The 21193-nt window shown below is 40.8% G+C and overlaps 2 protein-coding genes and 1 non-coding gene across 6 annotated transcripts in view; 2 read left to right on the forward strand and 1 right to left on the reverse strand.

Moving 5' to 3' along the window:
* Nucleotides 1–8451: 8451 nt before the first annotated feature.
* On the reverse strand, nt 8452–14517 carry nasp (nuclear autoantigenic sperm protein (histone-binding)). 2 transcript variants are annotated; one of them, XM_029430441.1, is made up of 15 exons: nt 14360–14517; nt 13896–13943; nt 13688–13801; nt 13214–13294; nt 12858–12964; nt 12024–12422; nt 11738–11787; nt 11589–11659; nt 11328–11401; nt 10888–11076; nt 10492–10655; nt 10234–10311; nt 10065–10139; nt 9405–9537; nt 8452–8645 (listed from the first exon to the last, which is right to left on the reverse strand). In XM_029430441.1, the coding sequence occupies exons 1-14, from the start codon at nt 14395–14397 to the stop codon at nt 9454–9456; spliced, it is 1572 nt and encodes a 523-aa protein (XP_029286301.1). In that variant the 5' UTR covers nt 14398–14517; the 3' UTR covers nt 8452–8645; nt 9405–9453. The 2 variants fall into 2 exon arrangements, with proteins under 2 accessions (XP_029286301.1, XP_029286302.1); XM_029430442.1 differs by lacking the exon at nt 9405–9537.
* Nucleotides 14518–15971: 1454 nt separating this feature from the next.
* On the forward strand, nt 15972–16044 carry trnam-cau (transfer RNA methionine (anticodon CAU)). Its single transcript has one exon. It is a non-coding gene; the product is annotated as a tRNA-Met (tRNA).
* A 232-nt stretch (nt 16045–16276) lies between these two features.
* The window catches only part of LOC115006595 (glypican-5-like), a 46685-nt gene continuing 41768 nt past the window's right edge, over nt 16277–21193 (forward strand). The window contains exons 1-3 of one of the 3 annotated variants that reach the window (XM_029428884.1): nt 16277–16401; nt 17255–17360; nt 20374–20535. In XM_029428884.1, coding sequence (XP_029284744.1) covers nt 17309–17360; nt 20374–20535 — 214 coding nt within the window. In that variant the 5' untranslated portion in view covers nt 16277–16401; nt 17255–17308. Of the gene's footprint in view, nt 16402–17118; nt 17361–17399; nt 17483–20373; nt 20536–21193 lie in introns of those variants that run through there. The other 2 variants (XM_029428883.1, XM_029428885.1) reach the window with 2 other exon arrangements.

Below are 21193 nucleotides of genomic sequence, written 5' to 3' on the forward strand. Positions count from 1 at the left end.
GTGTTTCTCTCTCTGTGTTTCTCTCTCTGTGTTTCTATCTCTGTGTTTCTCTCTCTGCGTTTCTCTCTCTGTGTTTCTCTCTATCTCTGTGTTTCTATCTCTCTCTGTGTTTCTATCTCTGTGTTTCTCTCTCTGTGTTTCTCTCTCTGTGTTTCTATCTCTGTGTTTCTCTCTCTGTGTTTCTCTCTCTGTGTTTGTCTCTCTGTGTTTCTCTCTCTGTGTTTCTCTCTCTGTGTTTCTATCTCTGTGTTTCTATCTCTGTGTTTCTATCTCTGTGTTTCTCTCTCTGTGTTTGTCTCTCTGTGTTTCTCTCTCTGTGTTTCTCTCTCTGTGTTTCTATCTCTGTGTTTCTATCTCTGTGTTTCTATCTCTGTGTTTCTCTCTCTGTGTTTGTCTCTCTGTGTTTCTCTCTCTGTGTGTCTCTCTCTGTCAGAGGTGTGGATGGATGTTGAATATTTCATCTCTCAGCAGCAGCAGCAGCAGTCTATCTCAGTATTATGGAGGCTGCCGTTGCTTCAGAGCAGCCTGATGTAGGAAGTTAAATTCAGCACTGAGAGTTAGTTATTAGGGCAAGCCTTGGAATTAAAGGCGGTGATTGACAGAAACGTGAAAGTCTTAGTGGTATTTGACATAAAAGGGAAAATACTCTCCATTTAATCTTTAATTGTGGTGCATAAAATCCGGAAGAGTTTACAGCGCAAAGTCTAAGAGATTGAATACGCCTTTAAGTCTACAGTTTGAAGTGAAAGTCCAACCAAGCTATAGCTATTGAGTATGAAACACGGCAGGTTTCACGGAAGTTACACATTTACAAAGGTTTGCAAGTGTTTGCAGCTGCCGAAAAGTATCAAAATGTCGATAAAGAAATCTCAAACCACTCCTGCAACAACATCCACTTCTCTGCTCCCTATGTACAAAACAGTCACAAAAACAAATAAGCCTAAATGCACTACTTCCCTTTCAATCCTCACCCACACTCCTGACAAGCTCTTGTGCAGACAAATGGATTGGTTGACAGGTCAGACCTCCTCTATGCTGACTAAATAACAATAACAAACATTTTTTTAATTTAATGTATATTTCTAGAGTTTAAGCTCTGTCGATGATTCTGGGATGCACGTACGAAGTTACACTGTATACAGAGTATTTAATAAAGACAACTGGAGACACAAGTATGTTGTTACTTCAGTGATGAAGTTGCCACAACCTTCAGTGTAACAGTAAAAGTGATTGTACACACAGCTGTCAGCAGGGGGCACCATTTTCCCTCTCAGTTAAATTGAGAGACTTACTGTGTGTATTGAATTCAACCCAAAATATATTCTTGATATTTGGGAGTGTTGTCTTCAACACAAGCTGACCGAATATGAGCAGAGATACATTTCAACATTGAGATGAATTTGCCTGAAGTCGGAACAGATCCACACTTTATTACTATACCACTTCAGTTTGTTTACCGTCAAAATCAGATATCCGAGTGTCACATTTACACGTTGCAATGTCGCTGAGCGGATTGCGTCATAGTTTTGTGTGTGTGGCACGAGGGAGACACCATTTTGCCTTCGAGATCTGAACACATTTATAGATTCTCTATGAAGCAGTTGGATGTGAGAAAGATCCTCTCAAAGGAGCTGACCTGCTAGAAACTGTCCTTGTAGAGCCCTGTGCTAAAAACCTGTACAGCCAGACTTTCCATCACACAGTCCTGTTCTTTGAACACAACTTAATACCAGTTGTGAGAGTGAGTGTGCTCACTGAGGTCTAGGCCTTTTACTTGTGGTGCTCTGGAGCCAGATGTCCTCTGGACAGCTGCAGCCAGAGTGCTCACTCGAGGGTGAGAAAACATCAGGCAGTCTGAGAATTTGAAAAAAGAAAAAGGTGTGTTATGACAATTCAAATGGATGGAAGAAAACATATGGGCAGTGTTAGCGTAATGTAGTTGGAGTAGAACATGCAGAAACTGAGAGTTATGTTCTGTTTGCTTCAGCAGGAGCTCACAGCCGACAGTCTGACTGTTATAGTAGACTTCTGGGGGGAAAGAACGGTTTAAATAAACACTTTGACACATTTATATACATTACAAAATGACGTTATTTACAAAATAGGCGAGAGTAATGAGTGGTATGTTTGGAAGAACTCACCACTCCCTTGCAAGAAAGTGACACGGGGACAGTTACCAACAAACATACTCTGTAGTTAAGGATCAAACCAAACATGTTTTACAACCTTTGAGTGAGCCGACCCTTCAATTTAATTTATAACAATAAGAGGGAGTTTGTGTTTCGTGTTTGCAACAATCTTTTTGGAGGGGCTAATATTGTTTTGTGTTTTCTTCCAACAGTATTTCAGTTTATGGGTTGACTTTTAGTCTAATATTTAAACAAACTGTTTTCCTTCCTGGTAAACACCAGCTCTGACACCAGATGGAGATGGAATTGATTTGCGGAGACTGCAACATGGTGTTTGGCTCCACTGGGCTGCTTGAGAAACACATAGCACTGTTCTGTATCGGGTGAGAGGTAGGACACCTCCAGCTGCACAAAGACACAGCTTTAAACTTCTTATGATAGACAAACCTGGACCCTAAACGCACAAGAACCCCTGCTCTTGTTGAGGTAAGTGAGTCACACTGATCTAGCAAGGGAGAGTAATGTCTGAGCAGGTGGAAGACGGGAAACAAAGAGACAATTTATATGAGTAAATTTACCGAAAATAATGCAAAAACATATATTTGAAGATGTCAGGATACTTGCAGGAGATGTACTTGAAAGTTTATTTTATATTTCTTAATGGCTTTATAACATGGAGTCACAAACTTCCCATAAAGTTGAGGATTGTTGTTAAAGGGAGGTCCGCTTGGCATGTTGATGGGTCGAAAAATGCAGTGAAAGGTTTGTGACGACAATGATTAAGCACTAGAATTAACAGAATAAATAGCACAACAAATAGTTAATTCAGACAGATGTTTGCAAAGTGTTTTGCTGCTGCTGTATTGGATTGCATATATTGTCCAGGTGTAACCAATAAACCTGTTTAAGGGTCTTGTCTGTCATTACAATTAAGGTACGGATGCAGTGGAACACGCTGCATGTGTCTTTGTGTGCGCAGCTGAGAGGTCAACGAAGCAACATCATCAGGCGGAGGAGTGTGTTGATGCCAAACCAAAGTCAGCAAGAGCAGAAGACAAACCAGCAACCAGTCCGACAGAGAGAGCTGCTCACACACAAGGGCAAACTGAACCACTGCGCCAGCCAACCACACTTCATGTCTCCCGCACTTAAATGCATCTCAAACACAATGACTAAACCATCATTTATCTGCCGTTAATTCCCAGCGAGCCACTGTAGTTTTAGCTAATATTCATAAAATAATTCATAAGAACCCAACAGGGATGAAGGTGTCAGTGCAACACTGTGTGTACACTGTGCACATTCATTTAATTGTCACTTGACCGAGCACTGCAGGAGCTTTCATGGTCTTTGATTAAAAATTCATGTTTGAATATCATTATGTCAGTCAAGACACATTGGAAGAGCAACTTCAAAAAGGGGCTAATGAGGGTATTATATGATATAGACACACACATACTGTACATATGGGAGTGATTTAGACAAACTATTATCAAGGATACATTTTAAGTGTAAATATTAATGATGAAAAACAAACTAATTGTCTCTTCTGACTTCTGACTCAGAAGCCTTTCATCTTATCTTATCTCATCTGGTGAGTACTTTAAAGTATATCAAGATGCTGTAAGTGTGCACATATCTTCCATTTTGTAAAATCTCTTCAATAATGGATTAAGTCATCAGCCAGCAGCTGTCAGAGTGAGTCCCAGGTCACTCTGTGAAGACGGGTACAAGGCAAGAGTACAAAAAGAAAAATTAATAATTTTGCTCGAGGGTGTAACATGTTTCAAGAACTAATTCTGTGCATGAATCTATTCATTTATAAACATGGTCTTTAGGCGAGCGGGGCACCAACTGGCCCAGATAGACGGTGACGAGCAAATACAATAAACGGCTTGAGACCTTGTTAGCCAAATATCCTTTTCAGCCTCTGTGTGTGTGTGTGTGTGTGTGTGTGTGTGTGTGTGTGTGTGTGTGTGTGTGTGTGTGTGTGTGTGTGTGTGTGTGTGTGTGTGTGTGTGTGTGTGTTTGCGTGCGTGTGTGTCTGAGCAGAGCAATAAGACTCACCTGGAGAGTTTGCTGATGGAGCTCAGAGAGCAACAACTGGCTGAATATCTCCACGCATCACAGTAAGTATGTAAATGTATACGTGTAATAATGTATTGTTTTTTTATATGTCTGGTTTATCGATACACGACTGCTGACAAATTTGAATTTGCAGCTTTTCAGTCTGTAACCCCTGACTGTGCTGCCAGAGCAAGCGGGGATACAACAAAGAGTTTATTTTAAGGTGTATTTGTTAGTGTGAATTATGTCCGACGCAGCATTCAAACACAAATGACTGATTCTGCTCTAAGATGAATATTTAGTGGAATATTTCTTTTCTCCTAGCTACTAGATGTCTCAGAGCATTAATTATGTATTGCATTATGCCTGGGTAGTTCCTCATTGCAACATTTGTGGTAGAATAAATTCAATTTCCTATTTGGGTGGATTATGGCTAGGACATCATATACAATATGATTTAATTTAGATGATCTACTGTGTTTTAGATGTCTCTGTACCCACTGATCAGACAGATCCATGAGATGCATCGTGACAGCTATGCACTCCTTTATTGTGCGGATGGCCCTCTCTCCACCCCGATAAAGAATGTACCTTATGTATTTTAAAATCACTCTTTTTGAAGCAAAAACAAGATGGAATGCAGTTTCTTTTCCCCCGCACATTTGTCTGGTTGCTACTAACAAAATCAGTTTATTGACATGTGAATATGTATTAGTTCTACTGAGCCTCCTGGTTAGGTAAATCTGGTATCATTGCTGCAGCAGGAACACACTCAGGTGGGTCAGATCCAGCCATTGTGGCACAAATGATTGACCTGCAGACAGAAACCCAAAGCCTGGAGGAGAACCAACCAGTGAAAACCAGCGAGGCCAAAAGGAACAGTAAGTAAATATGTAGTGCTTGTCACTGTAACTCTGTCAACACAAGCTGTACTCATCGGGGCCTTTATACACTTTACTCAGCTTGAATGTTTCACTCTAAAAACGGATTTCATTCCACAAAGTCTATGCTTATTAGAATCTAGTCCAAATGTATAGCATGCTGAATGCAAAACACACCCGGAACTGGAAGTAGATGCTTTTAATTCTTTGTACACACTGCAAACAGAGAGCAAGTTACCTTTTGGCCCTGAGCCACATCACTGTTGTACTCGTGCCCAGAGGTGAGGCCTCCTCAGCGGGGTCTGAGCTGGGAGCTGCTGGCTGTGGAGCAGGAGAACCAGAGACTAAAGGAGGACATCCTCAAGATCCAGCTGGTCAGGGAGCAACACCATCACTATGACTACTTATTTTAATTTTTTTTACCGTGAAAAGCTATTAACAATTAAAGCCAAAGTTTCATGCCATGTTAAGATAAAAAGTAGTAATCAAATCCCCTATCCACCAACATTTTAGGTACATTTAGGAAATGAAAAGTGAAACAGAATCCTTCTAGTTTAATACAGCCTCTTAATATTGACTCCTTGCACCTTGCATTGCGATATGAGCTGTTCTAAGAATTGCATTTATTGTCTAGGAATATTCTGATTATTATTTATTGTGTAATATGTTGCTTATATGATGTGATGCTGACTCTGTGTACCGAAATCTAAAATAGGGTGGTTGTCTTCTTGTGTTCGTGTGTTCTCCAGCAGCGGTGAGGACTGACCTTGAGCTGATTCAGAGGGAGAACCTCCTGCAGATTGCCAGTTTACAGGCAGAGATGGAGCCCAGGAGACAGCCTCCTCCTCCGCCTCCCCCACCTCCACTCCCACTCCAACCCAAAATGCACATTCATGCACCTCTTTCACTGGTACATAATTTACAGTTGTAGTCCAAAAAAATATTTACATGACTCTCCAAAAGAACACGGCAGACAAGGACTCTTATGAATTCAGTTTTTGTTTTGCTCCAAGTATTTGTGACAGTGTTTGTCTGTGACTCCAGGACAGGTCCCTCTCTGCAAGTTGGACTCCCTAGACTCTCTGGGTCTGGCCCCCTACAACCCTGCGTCAGTTTAATTCTCCATTTCAGTTTAGCTCACATCACTAATCACATTTAAATCATAATAAAGTGTCTGTAAATCACATTAAATCATCCTCTGATCGGCCAAAGTTTTAGGCCACTTACCTTTCTTGAAATGATTATATATTGTCCTCAGAGCTGTTTTTGTGGTTTTCTACGACCTGGTGCTGGGAGTTGACGTCTCTCAGAGGGCGCTGCGTCTGGTGGAAGCTCTTTATTCAGAAGGTCAGGAGGTGGGACCACCGACCCCGCTTCCCCCGGTGCAGTGCCTGCAGGGAGAATCCCTGCCTTACATCCACAGCCTCACCCATGGAAACTACGCCCTCCTGTTGGTCCAACAGCCTGTACCCAGGTGGTAGGAGCAACACCTAGAGAAGAAGAGCCGTTTTTATTAATATACACGGCAGGGGAGTGACTTAAAGGGATAGTTTGGATTGTTTGAAGTGGGGTTGTACGAGGTCTACACAATAACACAAACTAAGGCAGCGGTAGACCAGCAGCTTCCATGTTCTGCGATGTAAAATTTAAGTTTTCATAATGCGAGTGTTCAGTTCTCTGAAGGACAGGGCTGTCTGACAGCAAGGTAAAGCGGGGGAAATATAGCATACACTTAAAGTAATATTATTTTTTGGTGGGTTTTTCTTTGGTTGGCTAAAATCCTTTTTGCTGCTGCTCCTGTCCACAGCAGCAGTTATTAGCTTCTGTGCAGGTACTCCTGTCCGTTTCTCCAGACTGGGGGTGTACTAACCACAATCTCCTGTAGTAACACACTGCCATAAGTACCTCATTCAACCCCACTCAAAACAATCCAAACTACCCCTTTAAAATGTCTAAGCACAAGACTTCAGAACTGGGCTTTGTAAATGGGAAAAAGGGTGGGAAAGGTAAACAACTGTTTTTCAATTATAGCTTTACCATGTAGGCTGACGATGAAAAAAGTATTCCCCAAATTCTCATGCATGTCTCTTGTGAAGGGAGCTTAAGTATAGAGACATCACCGGTTCATCGTATGAAAACAGTACACTATTATTTTTAAAGATAAACATTTAAGTGAGGTGTATTCTCCAGAGAAGATGGAATCAGGCCACCCTCATTTTCACAAAAGAATATTTAATGTGCAGTATTTAAAGCTTCCCCCCCGTAGGATCCAGCCATCATCCTCACTTTCTAAGGGTGGAGGTGCATATTCACAGCCCGGAGGTCTCCAAACTGGCGTCCTGTGGTTGGACAACTGAGCTCGATACAACCAGGTAGAAAAGTATATACAATTGTATGCGGTATACAGAAAAACTAAATTAATTCAGTAAAGGGAGCAGACGCGTCAGGCCTGGCCTACAATTTGTAAGATGACGCAGTTTAGTGACATCATGCTGTTGCTGTTTAACCAGTTGTGGGTCTAAATAGCAGCTTTACTGAACTTCAAATGTTTTCTCTACCTGCAAAGGTAATTAAATTGATTGCACCATCTGGCAGCGTTATCATCAAAGAGCACCACTTGCCTGTTTCCTCAGTTTAACCATATGTCTCATTGAACCATCACTAAATACTGTTGATAAAAAAATAATTACATTTTAAGATTCTAACGGCAGCTCCGTAGTGGCCACTTGAGGGTGCCAGTGTGCAGTCTGCCCATCAGACCATCCTTACACCAGGTTTAAAGACTATACTAACCCTAGTTATTAGATGATCTATTGCCAGACTTTAGCAAATACTGACCCAAACCAGTCACTATAAATACCCAGCTGTGGTAGGATGAACATGCTTTGAAGGAAAACAAATGTAATTCTTTGAACAATCATTGCAATGAAATTACCCAAGTAGTTATACACGAGCATAACATGGGCCAACTAAAAGCCATGCATGTCCTTGACCCCTGCCACTGTCCACAGAAATGCAGCTCTGCCTATTTTTAGCACAGTTGAGGGTTGAAAAGCAGAAAACGTCTCTTACAATCGGGATGCAACATAACATGAAGTTTATGAAAGGGCTCCTCACAAATATGCAGGCACTACAGTGGTTATGCAAGACCGGTATTATATTGAGTCTCGGCACATTGTTAAAATCATCCTTGTGCCATTTAGTTGCAGCCAAACATTTTACAATGAAAATCATTTTCTCAATTAAAGGTTAGTGTACTTAAAAAATATATACAAGTCTATTCACAAGCCTTTCTAGGTTGGAACACAGAATAATTAACGAGTGCCGTGAGAAGCTTCAAGTTCCCGTAAAGTTCAAAGAATTCTGTGACAAACTTACATTTGCAATTTCTTTTTATTAATTTTTACTACAAGTATACAAAACTGGACAGACAAATCTATGAAAATGGATCTTATTTACAGAAACAAAAGTGTTGAAGTTGGAGGGGCGGGACATGCTGTGCTGGTTTTGAAGATCAGGAACGAGACGAGGATGGTCACGCTGAAGACCCGACAGACTGGTTTGCAGACTACAGGAAACAAGAAAAGAGAAATCACAAACATGAAAGCTTCAGTGTGTCTGATGTTGCAGACTGCTGGTTTGTCCTGTAAAGAAATTACACCACTGCCATTTTATCCAATAATGGAACTAGAAAAGACTTCAGACAGACTGTCATTAGTTCTTTTGTTGAAGTTTCCAAAGACGTGAGCTTCAATGAAAATAGAAGGCATGTCACAATTTATGACAATTCAACCACAGTAACAGCCGATGCTGCATATCGTATTACAAGTGCTCTGTGGAAGCTCAGCATTATATTTTGCTTCTACACAGATAAAAGCCACCACAAATTATTTCAGAGAAGTGACTTTCGGGGAGAAAAAATAAAAGTCTGGTCACCTTTATGGTCTCGGATCATTTTAACCAATGCAATGGTTTCATCATGTTGATAACAAACCATACGCGTTCAAGCATCAAATTACAGAGGACTCCTCCCAACTTCCTTGTAGGCTGTTATGTACTTTTGATAAGAAGCCCTCCATACAAGCATACGGTAACACGACAGCTTTTTCAGATTCCTTCATTTACCGAAAAAACAACCAGAACCCGAATTAAGACCGGACTGGAACTCCACCAGAAACCATATTCAAGTAGTAACTTCAGTATGTGGAGCTGTGACTCCCATCTAAGCAGGGTAGCATCCTAAAAAAAAAAAAAAAAAAAAAAAAAGGCACAATCTTTTTGGAGTGCCGTCCTGGAAACGCATATAAGACATGAGCCTATCACTCGCCTCCTGTGATTTTCCCTCCTGGACTTCATTGCCGTTGCTGGCACTAGAGTCACCGCAGGCCATTAACTGTGGCTTCCTGTTTCGCTTGTTTAGCGTCAGTGTCCTTTACTGGGCTCTCCTCCTCGGGTTTCCTCTGTAGAAACATAAAACCGGTCAAAAGGGGGAGGGGAAAGAGAATTCTGAACGCTGCTGTGCACTGATTTATTCAGTGCAAACAACCCTTGAAAAAACAAACAGTTGACATTCAGGAGAGGGAAACTGGAATCTAATGTGGACACGTCACAGTCAAACACTGAGTCATGCACACAAATCAGCCAATATCAAACTTAATTTACAGCATTAAGCAGTACCACAACGACAGTAAAGTAACCAACAGAAGTCACAACACACAAGCTGAAGATCGACATTTGCAGAAAGCACATGACATCCAAAGCACGTACGTTCCAATATAAAGCGAGCGGTACACGTTTCAACATGCAGGCGATTATTCTGCCAGGAGTCAGCTGTCAAGATTTGTTTTCCTCAATTATTAAATGATTGAATTTCAGTGCGCAGAATGGAAAGCAAAATGACAGTCACAGGTATGAAATTGGCTGCAATCAAGGAGAAAGAAAACAAAAATTGGTGGGAACTGGCAAAAGGGACATTTGTGGGACTCACTTTTTTCCTGACAAGGTGAGAGATGTTCGAGACGGTTTTGGAAGACGAGGCGCCGTCAGACGATTTAACTGGGATCTGAAATGGTAGAGTTGGGTTTGTTTTGCTAAGGGACATTGTCTAGGGCGTTCAGTCTTGTTACACAACAAACAGGGCATTTAGCAGTTCTTACCTTGCTGACTGTTGCAAATACTGATGATGATGAGCCGCCATTTTCGCATGGGAATGCCGATGAGGTTGAAGCTCCGCCCTGCAAGAGGAACATCAGTTAACCAGGAACTGAAGCAGCTTTGATAGCTTTTGTACATATATACTAATTCCAACAACTTCTAGGAAGGTATTTTACAAAAAAGTAAACTTGCAAACCAAGTTAAAATCTTGGATGTTTTCAGGCCCCAACAGTGTACATCTTATTGTCCTGTGTACTCACTAGTGTCTGCTGGATGGCTATGGAGGCAGTGCTGGCTGTTCTCTGGCTTTCCTTGGCATCCTCAACCTTTTCCTTGATGTCGGGCAGAAGCTGCTTCAGCTCGTCCATCTCGTTCTTCTCTTCTGCAGCCCCATCTGCTGCGTTTATCACCTCCTGCAACATGGCTATACACACGCGGCTGATTAGCTCAACTAAAATGTAATAACAGGAACAGTGCAGACCCTCAGCTGAGGTTACATTTTTGGACAGGTCGCAGTATCTTTTAAAAGCACGAGTAGACTCTACAATATGTCAGTCACCTCATTTATGCTCATCTAAATATTCCACAGACAAGAGTAAGAGCACAACAGCTCTGAAAATGCTGGTCTCCTGTGAAAGAACTCCGTGCACTCTTACCCAGACGAGTCTCGATGACTTTTATAGAGCTGTTGTAATGCTGGATGGCCTGGCTGTACTGATCCATGTAGCAAAGTGTAGTGGCAACGTGGTAGTGGGTCTCAGCCAGCAGACGACTGTGGGGAGGCAAGTGCTTGAGCTGCAGAGCAAGACACTCCTGGAAGTCTTCTAGCGCCTGGGGATAGTTACCTGGGGAAAGGGAACACATGAGACAATAGGGTCACATTTAGCTGGCTCTGCAGTGGTACCAGTCGTCACTCTAGTGTCGCATGAAGGAAGATTGGAAGTTCAGCCTCAAATGATAGTGAATAGACATTCACAAGTCAGAAGAATAATTTAAGGGTTTGAATCAGAAGATAGTCTGTGAGGGGAGGTGGGGGGGGGGGGGGAGGTGGTCCACCAGGTGAAAGAGACAAGTCCATCCTAGAAATACTGCATACCAGATTCAGCACTGACTTCTCCAAGTTTTAGATATGCCTGGGCTGCCATCAGCTGGTCATCTTTACCTTCCTTTCTGTGGGGATGAATAAACTGAATCAACTTCACTGCATATTGTCTCACATCCTCAAGCAGGGCCCTCATTAACTATAAAGTCTGAATTGGTATGAAGTGACCTGCTTTTACCCTTTCCAGTCACTCTTTAAAAATGCAGGTGGCCTTGATGTTGTGCCATTAGCTTCATCTCACATTGTTGCCCTTACCTTTTGTAGATGACTTTAGCTACCTCCAGCATCTCCCACGCCAACTGCAAATTCCCAACTTCGTCCTCTTCCTGAAGAGGAATGCAGACAGAATCAAAAACATTCCCAACTGCGTGTTGTTATTTTTTTATTTAAGTCTGGGTACTCACTTTATCCTGGCCATGTTTCTCTCCATCTTCATCATCATCATCATCATCATCTGTTGAAACAGGAGGATAATTACAGAAAGCTCAATAATCATTTTAGTTGTGACTGAAGTGGAAAAAGACAAATGCTAAAAATATTTCCCCTAAAGTTTAGTAAAACTTGCTCTAGTGATTTTCCCTGTGACCTTTTGCAACACCTCTTAATGTGGCCAGTTATAAAATCAAGAAACACCAAGATTGTGCTCCACCCTGCCACACCAACAGTGCCCTGTAGCCAAAGATCAACTGCCCTCTGGTTCCTCATCGTCCTGTTCATCCTCTGACATGGATTCATAGTCTTTTACTTCCCCCGTCTCGCCGGTGGTCTTCTCGCCATTCTGCTCTTTTACCTCCTCCACAGCTTCTTTTACAGGAGCTGCAGTAGGTCTTTCCGCCACGTCGTTCACAGGAGCACCTGGGTTGTTCTCATCGCCATCCACTTCAACTTTCCCACTCACAGGGGAACTTGAGGGTTCCGCTGATCCAGTCACATCATCTTGGCTTTGGAACTTGACCACAACATCTTCCTTTGTCACCTCAGTGTTTCCTTTCCCATCCTCAGACTCCAGCTTGATGTCAACAGCCTCAGTCTTTTCCTTCTCTGCCATTGCATCATACACCTGCTTTCGTAGCTCATCTCTAGTTTTTTCTGCACACGAGTGGCATGTGAAAAATAGGTTCACATTAGATATGCACTAATCAAGGTCAATTCAGCCATGACAAACACCTGCCAGTAAACTCACAACTCATTTAGTCAATTGTTATTCTAATGCATAAATTTGTACACATTTTAACTTATGTTACTGTACAACTGTCAGCTAATTAACTGCCTTGAGTCCTACGTTTTACTAGAACTGGGATTTTAGCATTTAACTGCATCCAAGAAAAATGCACATGAAATTTCTCAAGACAAACTTGCAATACATGGACACATAAAACTGCCTAGACCTACCATACTGGAACCAGTCAATAATATTGCCTTGCAAGGAATCAAAACATGCCATTATTACACCGATTTATATTAATATAATTATCTCCTGATCCATTAATCAGGCAACCCTTTTTTAATAATAATAATACTGACCATCAAGATTGTTGGCACTCTCAATATTTGAGTTGTTCGGCTGCTCTTCTTCCTCAGATTCTTCTGGGACTCCCTCCAGGGCATTTCCAAGGACACTGTTTTCCATCCTATCCAAAACAAAGAGGGTCAAGTCCAAAAAGTGTCAGTCTGAAGTTTTACAATTGTCTGACAGCACATGGCCTTTGTACAGGTCAATGGTAGAACACTGAATTCTGGGCTTTCATCATACAAAACATAAAAAACAAGTGATGCAACATTAATCAAATTTGCATCATCTAACAGTTAAACCAACTGAAATACAGCATTAAAAAAAAAACCCCACAAGTTTTCAGAGGAGAGCCATGCAATTAACCAACCTGGCAAGCTCCAGTAGGGACTTCCCACACAGGAAAAAGGCCTCACCACACTCTTCTGCAGTGTCCCCATACTTTGCAGCCCTGGCAGATAGAAAACACAAGTGTTGAGTGGAGCAAGTTGTTTTGTTTGAGTGTGAGAGAGGGGTTCAAGGTACAGCTTACTGTTACATAATCTAAATCACACTATTGAAGTTAAGTTACAAGCTGAGGTACGAATTGAACTAAGGTAATTATGCATTTCAGATGCAACACAAGATTATTTTTAAAGTTGAGAAAAAAAAAAAAAAAAAAAAAGAAGCATAAATTGTAAATGTTCACTTTCCATTTATCACACACATATTCAGACTCGTACATCCTCAGAAAAGACAACATTAGTGAATACTACAGATTGACGGCAACTATAAACAAATGAACAGTGTTAATATAGTTTGCCATGTTGAGGCAGTCACAGTGCTTTACTATAGCTGCACTCACAGCATGCTGCAGGCGTCCTGGAAGACACTGACAGCGGAAACAACATCTCCCATCACTAGATGCCTGTTCCCTGTGCCAATCAGCTTCTTAGCCTCCTCCGCAACGTCAACAGAGCTGCAGCGGGACAACACGTGTACATAAACAGTCGATGTCAATGTTGAATAATAAAGTGAACTGATGCAGCGGAGTTTACTATGTGGATGCTCACCTGTCTGCTGCAGCTGCGGCTGATGAGGAGCACGGCTTCTCATCGACACTGAAAGTCAACAGAGTTCAAACAGGAGTTCAGTCAATGCCAACAATAAGCGAACAGACCTGATTCTGAAGTACAGCCACAGTGGACACACCTAACCTCTAATGTTGACTCATAGTTTAAACTCAGTGTCGAGATGTTAGCTACGCTTTATTGACGTTAGCACAGTTTGGTTGTTAGCCGACCAGTCTACCAGCGGGAGTGATAGTGATGCTTGTTAGCAGCACTTGAAGCCACCACAAGGTACATTTGATCATCCTTTCAGTTACAAAGTTACCAGTCAATGACTGTTAGTGTGCACAACCTAGATGTAATGAAACAACGCAAGGTGGTCAACGTTAGCCGTGTTATCTAGCTAAAGGCTACCTAGCCGTTTCCCCAGCGTACGTTACACAGTGAGAAATTACAACGAGTCTTACCTCCCATAGCTTGACGCCGCAGACGTTTCCTCTGGCATTTCAGGACGGTAGTACAGACGGCGGAGAGAGACAAAACAGGCGGTGTCGATTCCAGGGAACGAACTACAGATTTACCTTCTGTGAGGGTCTTTGTTGGCGCGCTTAAATAGCGAAAAGAAGGCTTTCTATTTCCGCTTAACTTGGAACGCGGGAGATTGGAGTTAAAGGGACCGCAGCAAGTATCACGATGCATTCAGGAGCCTTGGAAGAAAAGAAAAACAATAGATTCAAAGTAGAAACGCTTTAATGTCAAAGACAAACAAAAACATATTAGCTGCGTACCGATTGGCACACACAATTCCTAAACAATAACAAGTGGATATTTTGTTTGAGTTTGCATTTGATTTATACATTTTTCAATACGCTCCAGATGGTATCAGGTTGTAGATGTTTTGTCTGAGCGGTTTGCCCCTATGTGATTTAGAACATGATGACCCTAGTCATATTTTTAATACAGAATACATTGGTAAATTATGGACTATGTAATTTCCATCTGGATTAAGTAAAATCTGAATTATTACCAAATGGTTTATATGCATACTACATAGACCCATTTTCCCTGAGCATTGAGTCACAGGTTCAATTCCCAACTGGCTGGACCGTTCGCTCCAAGACATTCCCCTACTCTCTTTTTCCACATTTCCTGTCTGTATCAAATAAAGTAACCTTTGCTAATCACTACTATTCGTTTACGTATATGAAATTGTCATAATTAACCTCCTGGCCTGGATGTGGCTACCACTGTAGGTAAACCACATCTTTTTTTAAATGTGAACTTAATACATTAATATTAAAGCTTCGAGACTGGCGATGAATTTATTTACAAATCGTGGAAGGAGCCTGGTTTGTTTCACATTTCCTGGTAGTGGGATGGCCTCTGATTGGTCAAATATGTGTTCATTGTTTAGAATGTTTGGTAGTGATAGGCAACGCTATTGGCTTTCGCATGATGGACTTGATCGACCGACAAGTAGATATTTTGTTGGATTTTCTATTAGATTTTAATATTTTTCAATACGTCCCAGATTAATCTATACCTAAAAACATAGTGTACTTGTTGAAATTCATCAGAAATGGGTAAATCGGTTAATCTAAAACTCCACCGTCAAAGCCGTGTTTAGTAACTAACTACCACTTGAAAGCTCATGTGAAAGTTAAGTTGTTTTTACTGTTATCATTTAGGTCTTGTGGAAATCGTGAATTTATCATCAAACTTAGTATTACTTGCTTATTCGTAGAAACATGAATTCATCACCAAGCTTAGTATCACTTGCTCAATCTTAGATGTACACTGCACTTTGTACTTTGATTTATGTACTATACACATTACTATATTGGTGTACTTTTATATCTTGATTCATGTAACATACACATTACTATGTATATTTGTGTACTTGTAATTTGATGTTTTGTTGCACTTTTGAGAGTGAAAACCTCTCGATTCACAGCTTTTCCATGAGAAAACAGTGTGTCCCCACCGGTCCGCACTTCCTGGTCATCCCCTTGACTCTTTTATGTACCTTTTTACCCCATAGCATTGCTAAATTCTATTTATTCTCGAGGTGATTTCAGGGCCTCGTTGGCGCAGTAGGCAGCGCGTCAGTCTCATAATCTGAAGGTCGTGAGTTCGAGCCTCACACGGGGCACTTGTTTTTTCTTTTGCTAGACGAGTACCGTTTTGGAATGATAAAGCATGTTGTACCGATTATGCCTTTGTCAGTTATTGAGCGCCTCATACATGTTGAAAACTACGAAGCAAAATACCTGCAATGTAATTTACTCGCAAAAGTAGTTTTGGTTGTTCTCGAACGGACAGGTCGTCATGGCCGCACTAATTTATATTTAACGTTAGCTAGCTAGTTAGCGAAACCTTAATCCGTTTGAAATAGCGTTAGCTACTTGTTCAACATCGAAGTCCTCGGACGTAGCTTGTTTAATTAGGTTCTTGATAGGAGTAATGTCTAAGAAGTCACCTTTTTGTCAAAATTGTAACTTCTGAAAGGGTAAGTTAGCATTATTGATACTGATGTATCTTTCTGCCTCAGCTAACAAGTTGTTAGCTAACTAATATGAGTAATTCTGTTAAGTCAACAATACTCTTCCTATATTATATGCTTACATGCAGGAAACGTGTAACACATCCCACGAATTATTTAAGTCCATATAAGAAGTCTGTACATTATATGAATATTGTAGTTGTTTTATTCAGGAGCTGTTAGAATGAATCTGCTATGACCCACAAATACCAGAAGGTGGCGGCCATGTTCCACTATCAAACAGTAATTCCCTCTGAGTCCACTTCACTCACAGCTATCAGTCAAGTTTAATTGACTTTATCTGCAGAAGCAGCTGTTGTGTGTGAGAGCCATAACGACAGTACAAAAAATAAAAAAATAAACAGATAGCTTTTGACCACATAACTTAGTGAATTGGGAGTAAATTGCTTTTATTCCTTATGATTGTTATGGCACTCATGCTCGTTTTGTGTTTTCATTTTCTTAACTGGAATAAGTTATTGTTAACATTACGATAGCTCTTGTATAGCAGACCCATGTTTTCCAACGACAGAGTATTTATAAGTATGTTGAGTGCACATGTCAATTAAGTAGGCTAATTAGGCTGAAGTGAGTGAGAGAGTCAGAGAGAGAGGAGGGCGTTGAGCCTGACTGTGTATAGACAGACTTACTGGCTGCAGATGAAGTTTTTCAGTCACACTGCACCGTGGGACTTTTAGGAATTCATATTAACCATCCAGACTCTCTATCTCCTGACTGACATGTTGCGATGTTCCGTGCAGCCTTACAAAACGTGGACTTGCTTTGGGTGATTTTGTTTTATTTTGTTTTTCTACCGGAGACTGGCTGTGGATCAGCCGATGCAGACAGCTGTCATGAGGTGAAAACAGCCTACATGATGCGCCAAATAGGCCCGGTGGAGCTGGTGCCAGACAGGCCGGGAACAGGTCAGTCAGTTCCTCTTGGAAATATCATGGTAGAGATACTTTAGGAGGATCACGAAATACACAGAGGTGGAATGCAAAACGGATACATTTACCGAAGCTCTGTTCTTTAGAATAACTTTGAGGTAGTTGACCTTTACTTGAGTATCTACACTTCTACTTTTCATTTTTGATATTGTGCTGTTTTACTCCATTCAATTTATCTGATAGCTATTTACATTAATACTTAATACATTAATAAACATGATGATGAGTTTATAAATTATTACAACATCACAACATCAGTGTTTTGTAATACAATAATGTAATATATCATAATATAACACTTATAGGGCAATTATGCTGCATAATGACTGCTTTTACTTTTAATACTAACATTTTTCTGATAATACTTGTAATTGAAGGACTTGTAATTGAGTAGTCCTTAATTAAGTAAAGAATCCAAATGTTTCCTTCACCACTGGAAACATATAAGAGCCCTACACACCACACTACAATGAAGTATCATAAAGATCTCTAGATATTGAGTGTTAACTTGCTGTTGAGTGTCACACACTTTCACACACATTTAATTAATATCGTCGGGCTGAGCTTGGCAACTTTCCTTTCCTCAAAATAATTGAAAATAATCGCTATATTCTCCATACATATTCTCTTTTTAAATGTCTTAAATGAAAATGAACAAACTCGGTGTTAAATCATATTTCCACTTATTTTATAAAGTCTATGATCACAACTTAAATATATATTTTTCCTGCTATGAGATTTTTAATACTTAAAACATTGCTGTGCCTTGTGGCCCACGCAGGGTTTAAACTCATAGCTTTAGAAATGCAGGACCACATTTGAAACATAAGGGATCTTCAGCGTGCAGCAGAGGCCAACTTCTTCTTCTTTGCGAGAAGCTATTTCTGTTACAAACTTACCTTAATAGTCTGCCGCACTTATACAGCTCTTGAAAGCATATATGGCTATAAGTGGTGTTAAAGATGCTGTAATTTAAATGTAAACGCTCATGTGAGATTCTCTCTGGCTCACGAGAGAAATTGTTGAATAGGACATCAACATCTTTAATGTAACTGCACCGAGAAAGGTGATCCCTTGGAGTTATTTTGTTGGCAGTAATTTCAGATTTCCCCAGGTAGTGGAGACAAGTGGTGGATGATACAGATCTCCAGTTAATAAGCTCTCTTTTCTGCTAATCTTGACATCACATAAACTCCTTGTCATAATTATACAGTTCATGAAAAAGCTTATGAATCAGATGTCATATAATCAGCAGACAGAAGAAAAACAAAATCTGTGGCAGACATCAGTTGATAACGTACAGCTGCAACAGAATGTAGAATCTTTGCTATATCTGTAAAACGCTCCTTTGGGGACAAACAGTCTGCCTGTGGTCGAACAACACCTAGTTTGCAGGAGCTGTAGTATTCCTGTAATATTAGTGTTTCTGCAGGAACTGATAGTGTGCTATGAGCTTGTGATTGTTAACAGCTAGTTAACGAAACATGGCGGTGACCTTTGAATTTTCAAGCAGAGATGTCTGCTAATTATAGATGGTTTCACCAGTAGAATCTTAACACAACATCCCTCCACAACGCAGTCTTTTGATCTGGTGTGGCTGCATGAATTCATTTGAAAGAGAAGTCTTTTTAAAGAAGACGGTATAGCAAGTTGAACAGCAGAACTCTTCTTGATGGACATATTCACACAAGCACTTCCTACTCTTAATTGGACAAATGCACCACACCCTGGCCCATCGTTGGTCTTTGCTTCTATTGTTTCAGGTTAAAAAACATGTTTGTAAAAATATTGTCAAAATCCTGCTAAACTACATACTAAAATTAGGTTAGGGATAGTTGAACTTGAGGTCACGTTAACTTACTGACCTTTCACAAAAACATTCTCAACATTTAACACAAATGACAAGGTTTACAATCTGTGACCGAAGTCCCACACATGTACCACGTGATAACAAAGAACCCATCTCTGTGACAAATGAGCAAATTCAATCTGCAGATGAAAGCCATGTGATGCAGCTGAAAGCTCTGGAAGATCTCTAGTGAGTGGACCTTGTACTATTTTTTGTATTCTTCAAGTGTAATGAATCATTTTGAGACAAGAACAGATGTTACTGCAGGTTTGTAAATCGTGCTGACTGAGTTAGTTTGAATGGTGGTTTCCAGTCAGCCAGTGTGAACATGAATAGACTAAAGTTTGACACAGGGCTGGTGTGTGTGTGTTTGTGTGCGTGTGTGTGTGTGTGTGTGTGTGTGTGTGTGTGTGTGTGTGTGTATCATCTCTGTCTCTCCTTTGATCTCAGTCAGCTACTTTACAGCTTGGCTTACAGCAGTCTATCAAAGTCAGACTGCTTCACACACACAGACACTCACTCACACACACACAGCTTCTGGTGTGAGTGGTGAAGTGTTGACCGCTGTGCATGTCATCATTTCAGGTCCCAATGGTGTCATTGTAGAATTATTTTTGTAAAGTCTTGTGCGCTGCATGCTTTTAGATCACTGTTCCTTAAGTGGATTAACTAATTTGTTTGTTAGTGATAGCATCTCAAATCTTTAGAAACAAATCTCTAGCTCTGAGTAACTTTTCAATAAGGCCAACATGTAATGGTGGAAGACATTTTGAGCCTTTATTATAGAAAACTTATTTTTAAATGATCAGATATGTCATTGGTTCTATTAATCTTCACAAACTCTGTGAGTAGGCCTACACAGCGTCAGAGTAAAGGTTGATAGAAACATATGCAGACTTCATGGAATCATTTCTTCCACACACCACTCTGTTTTCCACCAGGCTTAATCTGAAAATATGACCAAGCCTGAAGCTACGTCACAAAACAGTCTGCATGGTGATTTAAAAAGCCTTAAATAACTTGTGGCTATTTAGTCATAGTAACAGTAAAACAAAAAACATGCCGACGCGTTTCAGCCATGAAGGCCTTCACCGGGCTGTTCTCAGGCCTGAAGGTATTTCTTCTCTCTGTGTCTTTCAGATGAGTCTCTCCGAGTGTGTGTCCACCCTGGGCCCAGCTGCTGCACCAGTAAGATGGAGGACAGCTACATGGCGGCTGTTCGCAGTGAGACGCAGCAGAAGATGCGATCCTACAGTTTTGAACTGAAGTACCTGATTGCTGGACACACCAAGGCCTACCAAGGTGAGGGGGGTAGACTAGAGAATACAAGTACATATATTAATGTTTTTCATGTATTATTGAAGAGAAAAGCATAGTTGGGGAATTGAAAAAATGGCTTTTTTTGGGATTAAGTTGAGGAGGGAGAGAAATATACCCGCACAATGTACATGGAGGTTGATATGTATGTTCTTGTATTTGAACTCCAAAATTCGATTAGTCCTTTTTTTTTCCTTTTTTAAGCAAATGGCAAAACATATTTGGTTTGAGATGATCAAACACAATTCTTTCGACATTTTGTTGACTAGATGATCGGAAAAATGATTAGAAAATGAATCCAAGATTCGAGTTGTATTTAAACAATAAAACGCTTTTGTTTCAGCTATTCTGCGTTGATGATTTTTCCATATGGATTTAGCACCATTCCAGTCCGCTTGTGCTTCAAGACCGTAAATCAAAGTGACTTTAATAGCATCGGTGATTTCGGTGTTCTAACAGTTCTGTCAAGGGCCTGTAGCCCCCCTGCCATTCTCACTTTGTGTGTTCATCATGAAATTGCTAGTTTGTGTCAGGGTGGTGGTGTGAGGCCAGTATATTTTGTGAGGCGCCACAGTGGCTAGCCAAACAAACAACTGATGTTCGATTGAGTCTTTGAGAGAGCGAACTCTCGGAGGGAGCAGCG

This window comes from Cottoperca gobio, chromosome 4 (genome assembly GCF_900634415.1).
Source record: "Cottoperca gobio chromosome 4, fCotGob3.1, whole genome shotgun sequence".
Taxonomy (NCBI): Eukaryota; Metazoa; Chordata; class Actinopteri; order Perciformes; family Bovichtidae; genus Cottoperca; species Cottoperca gobio.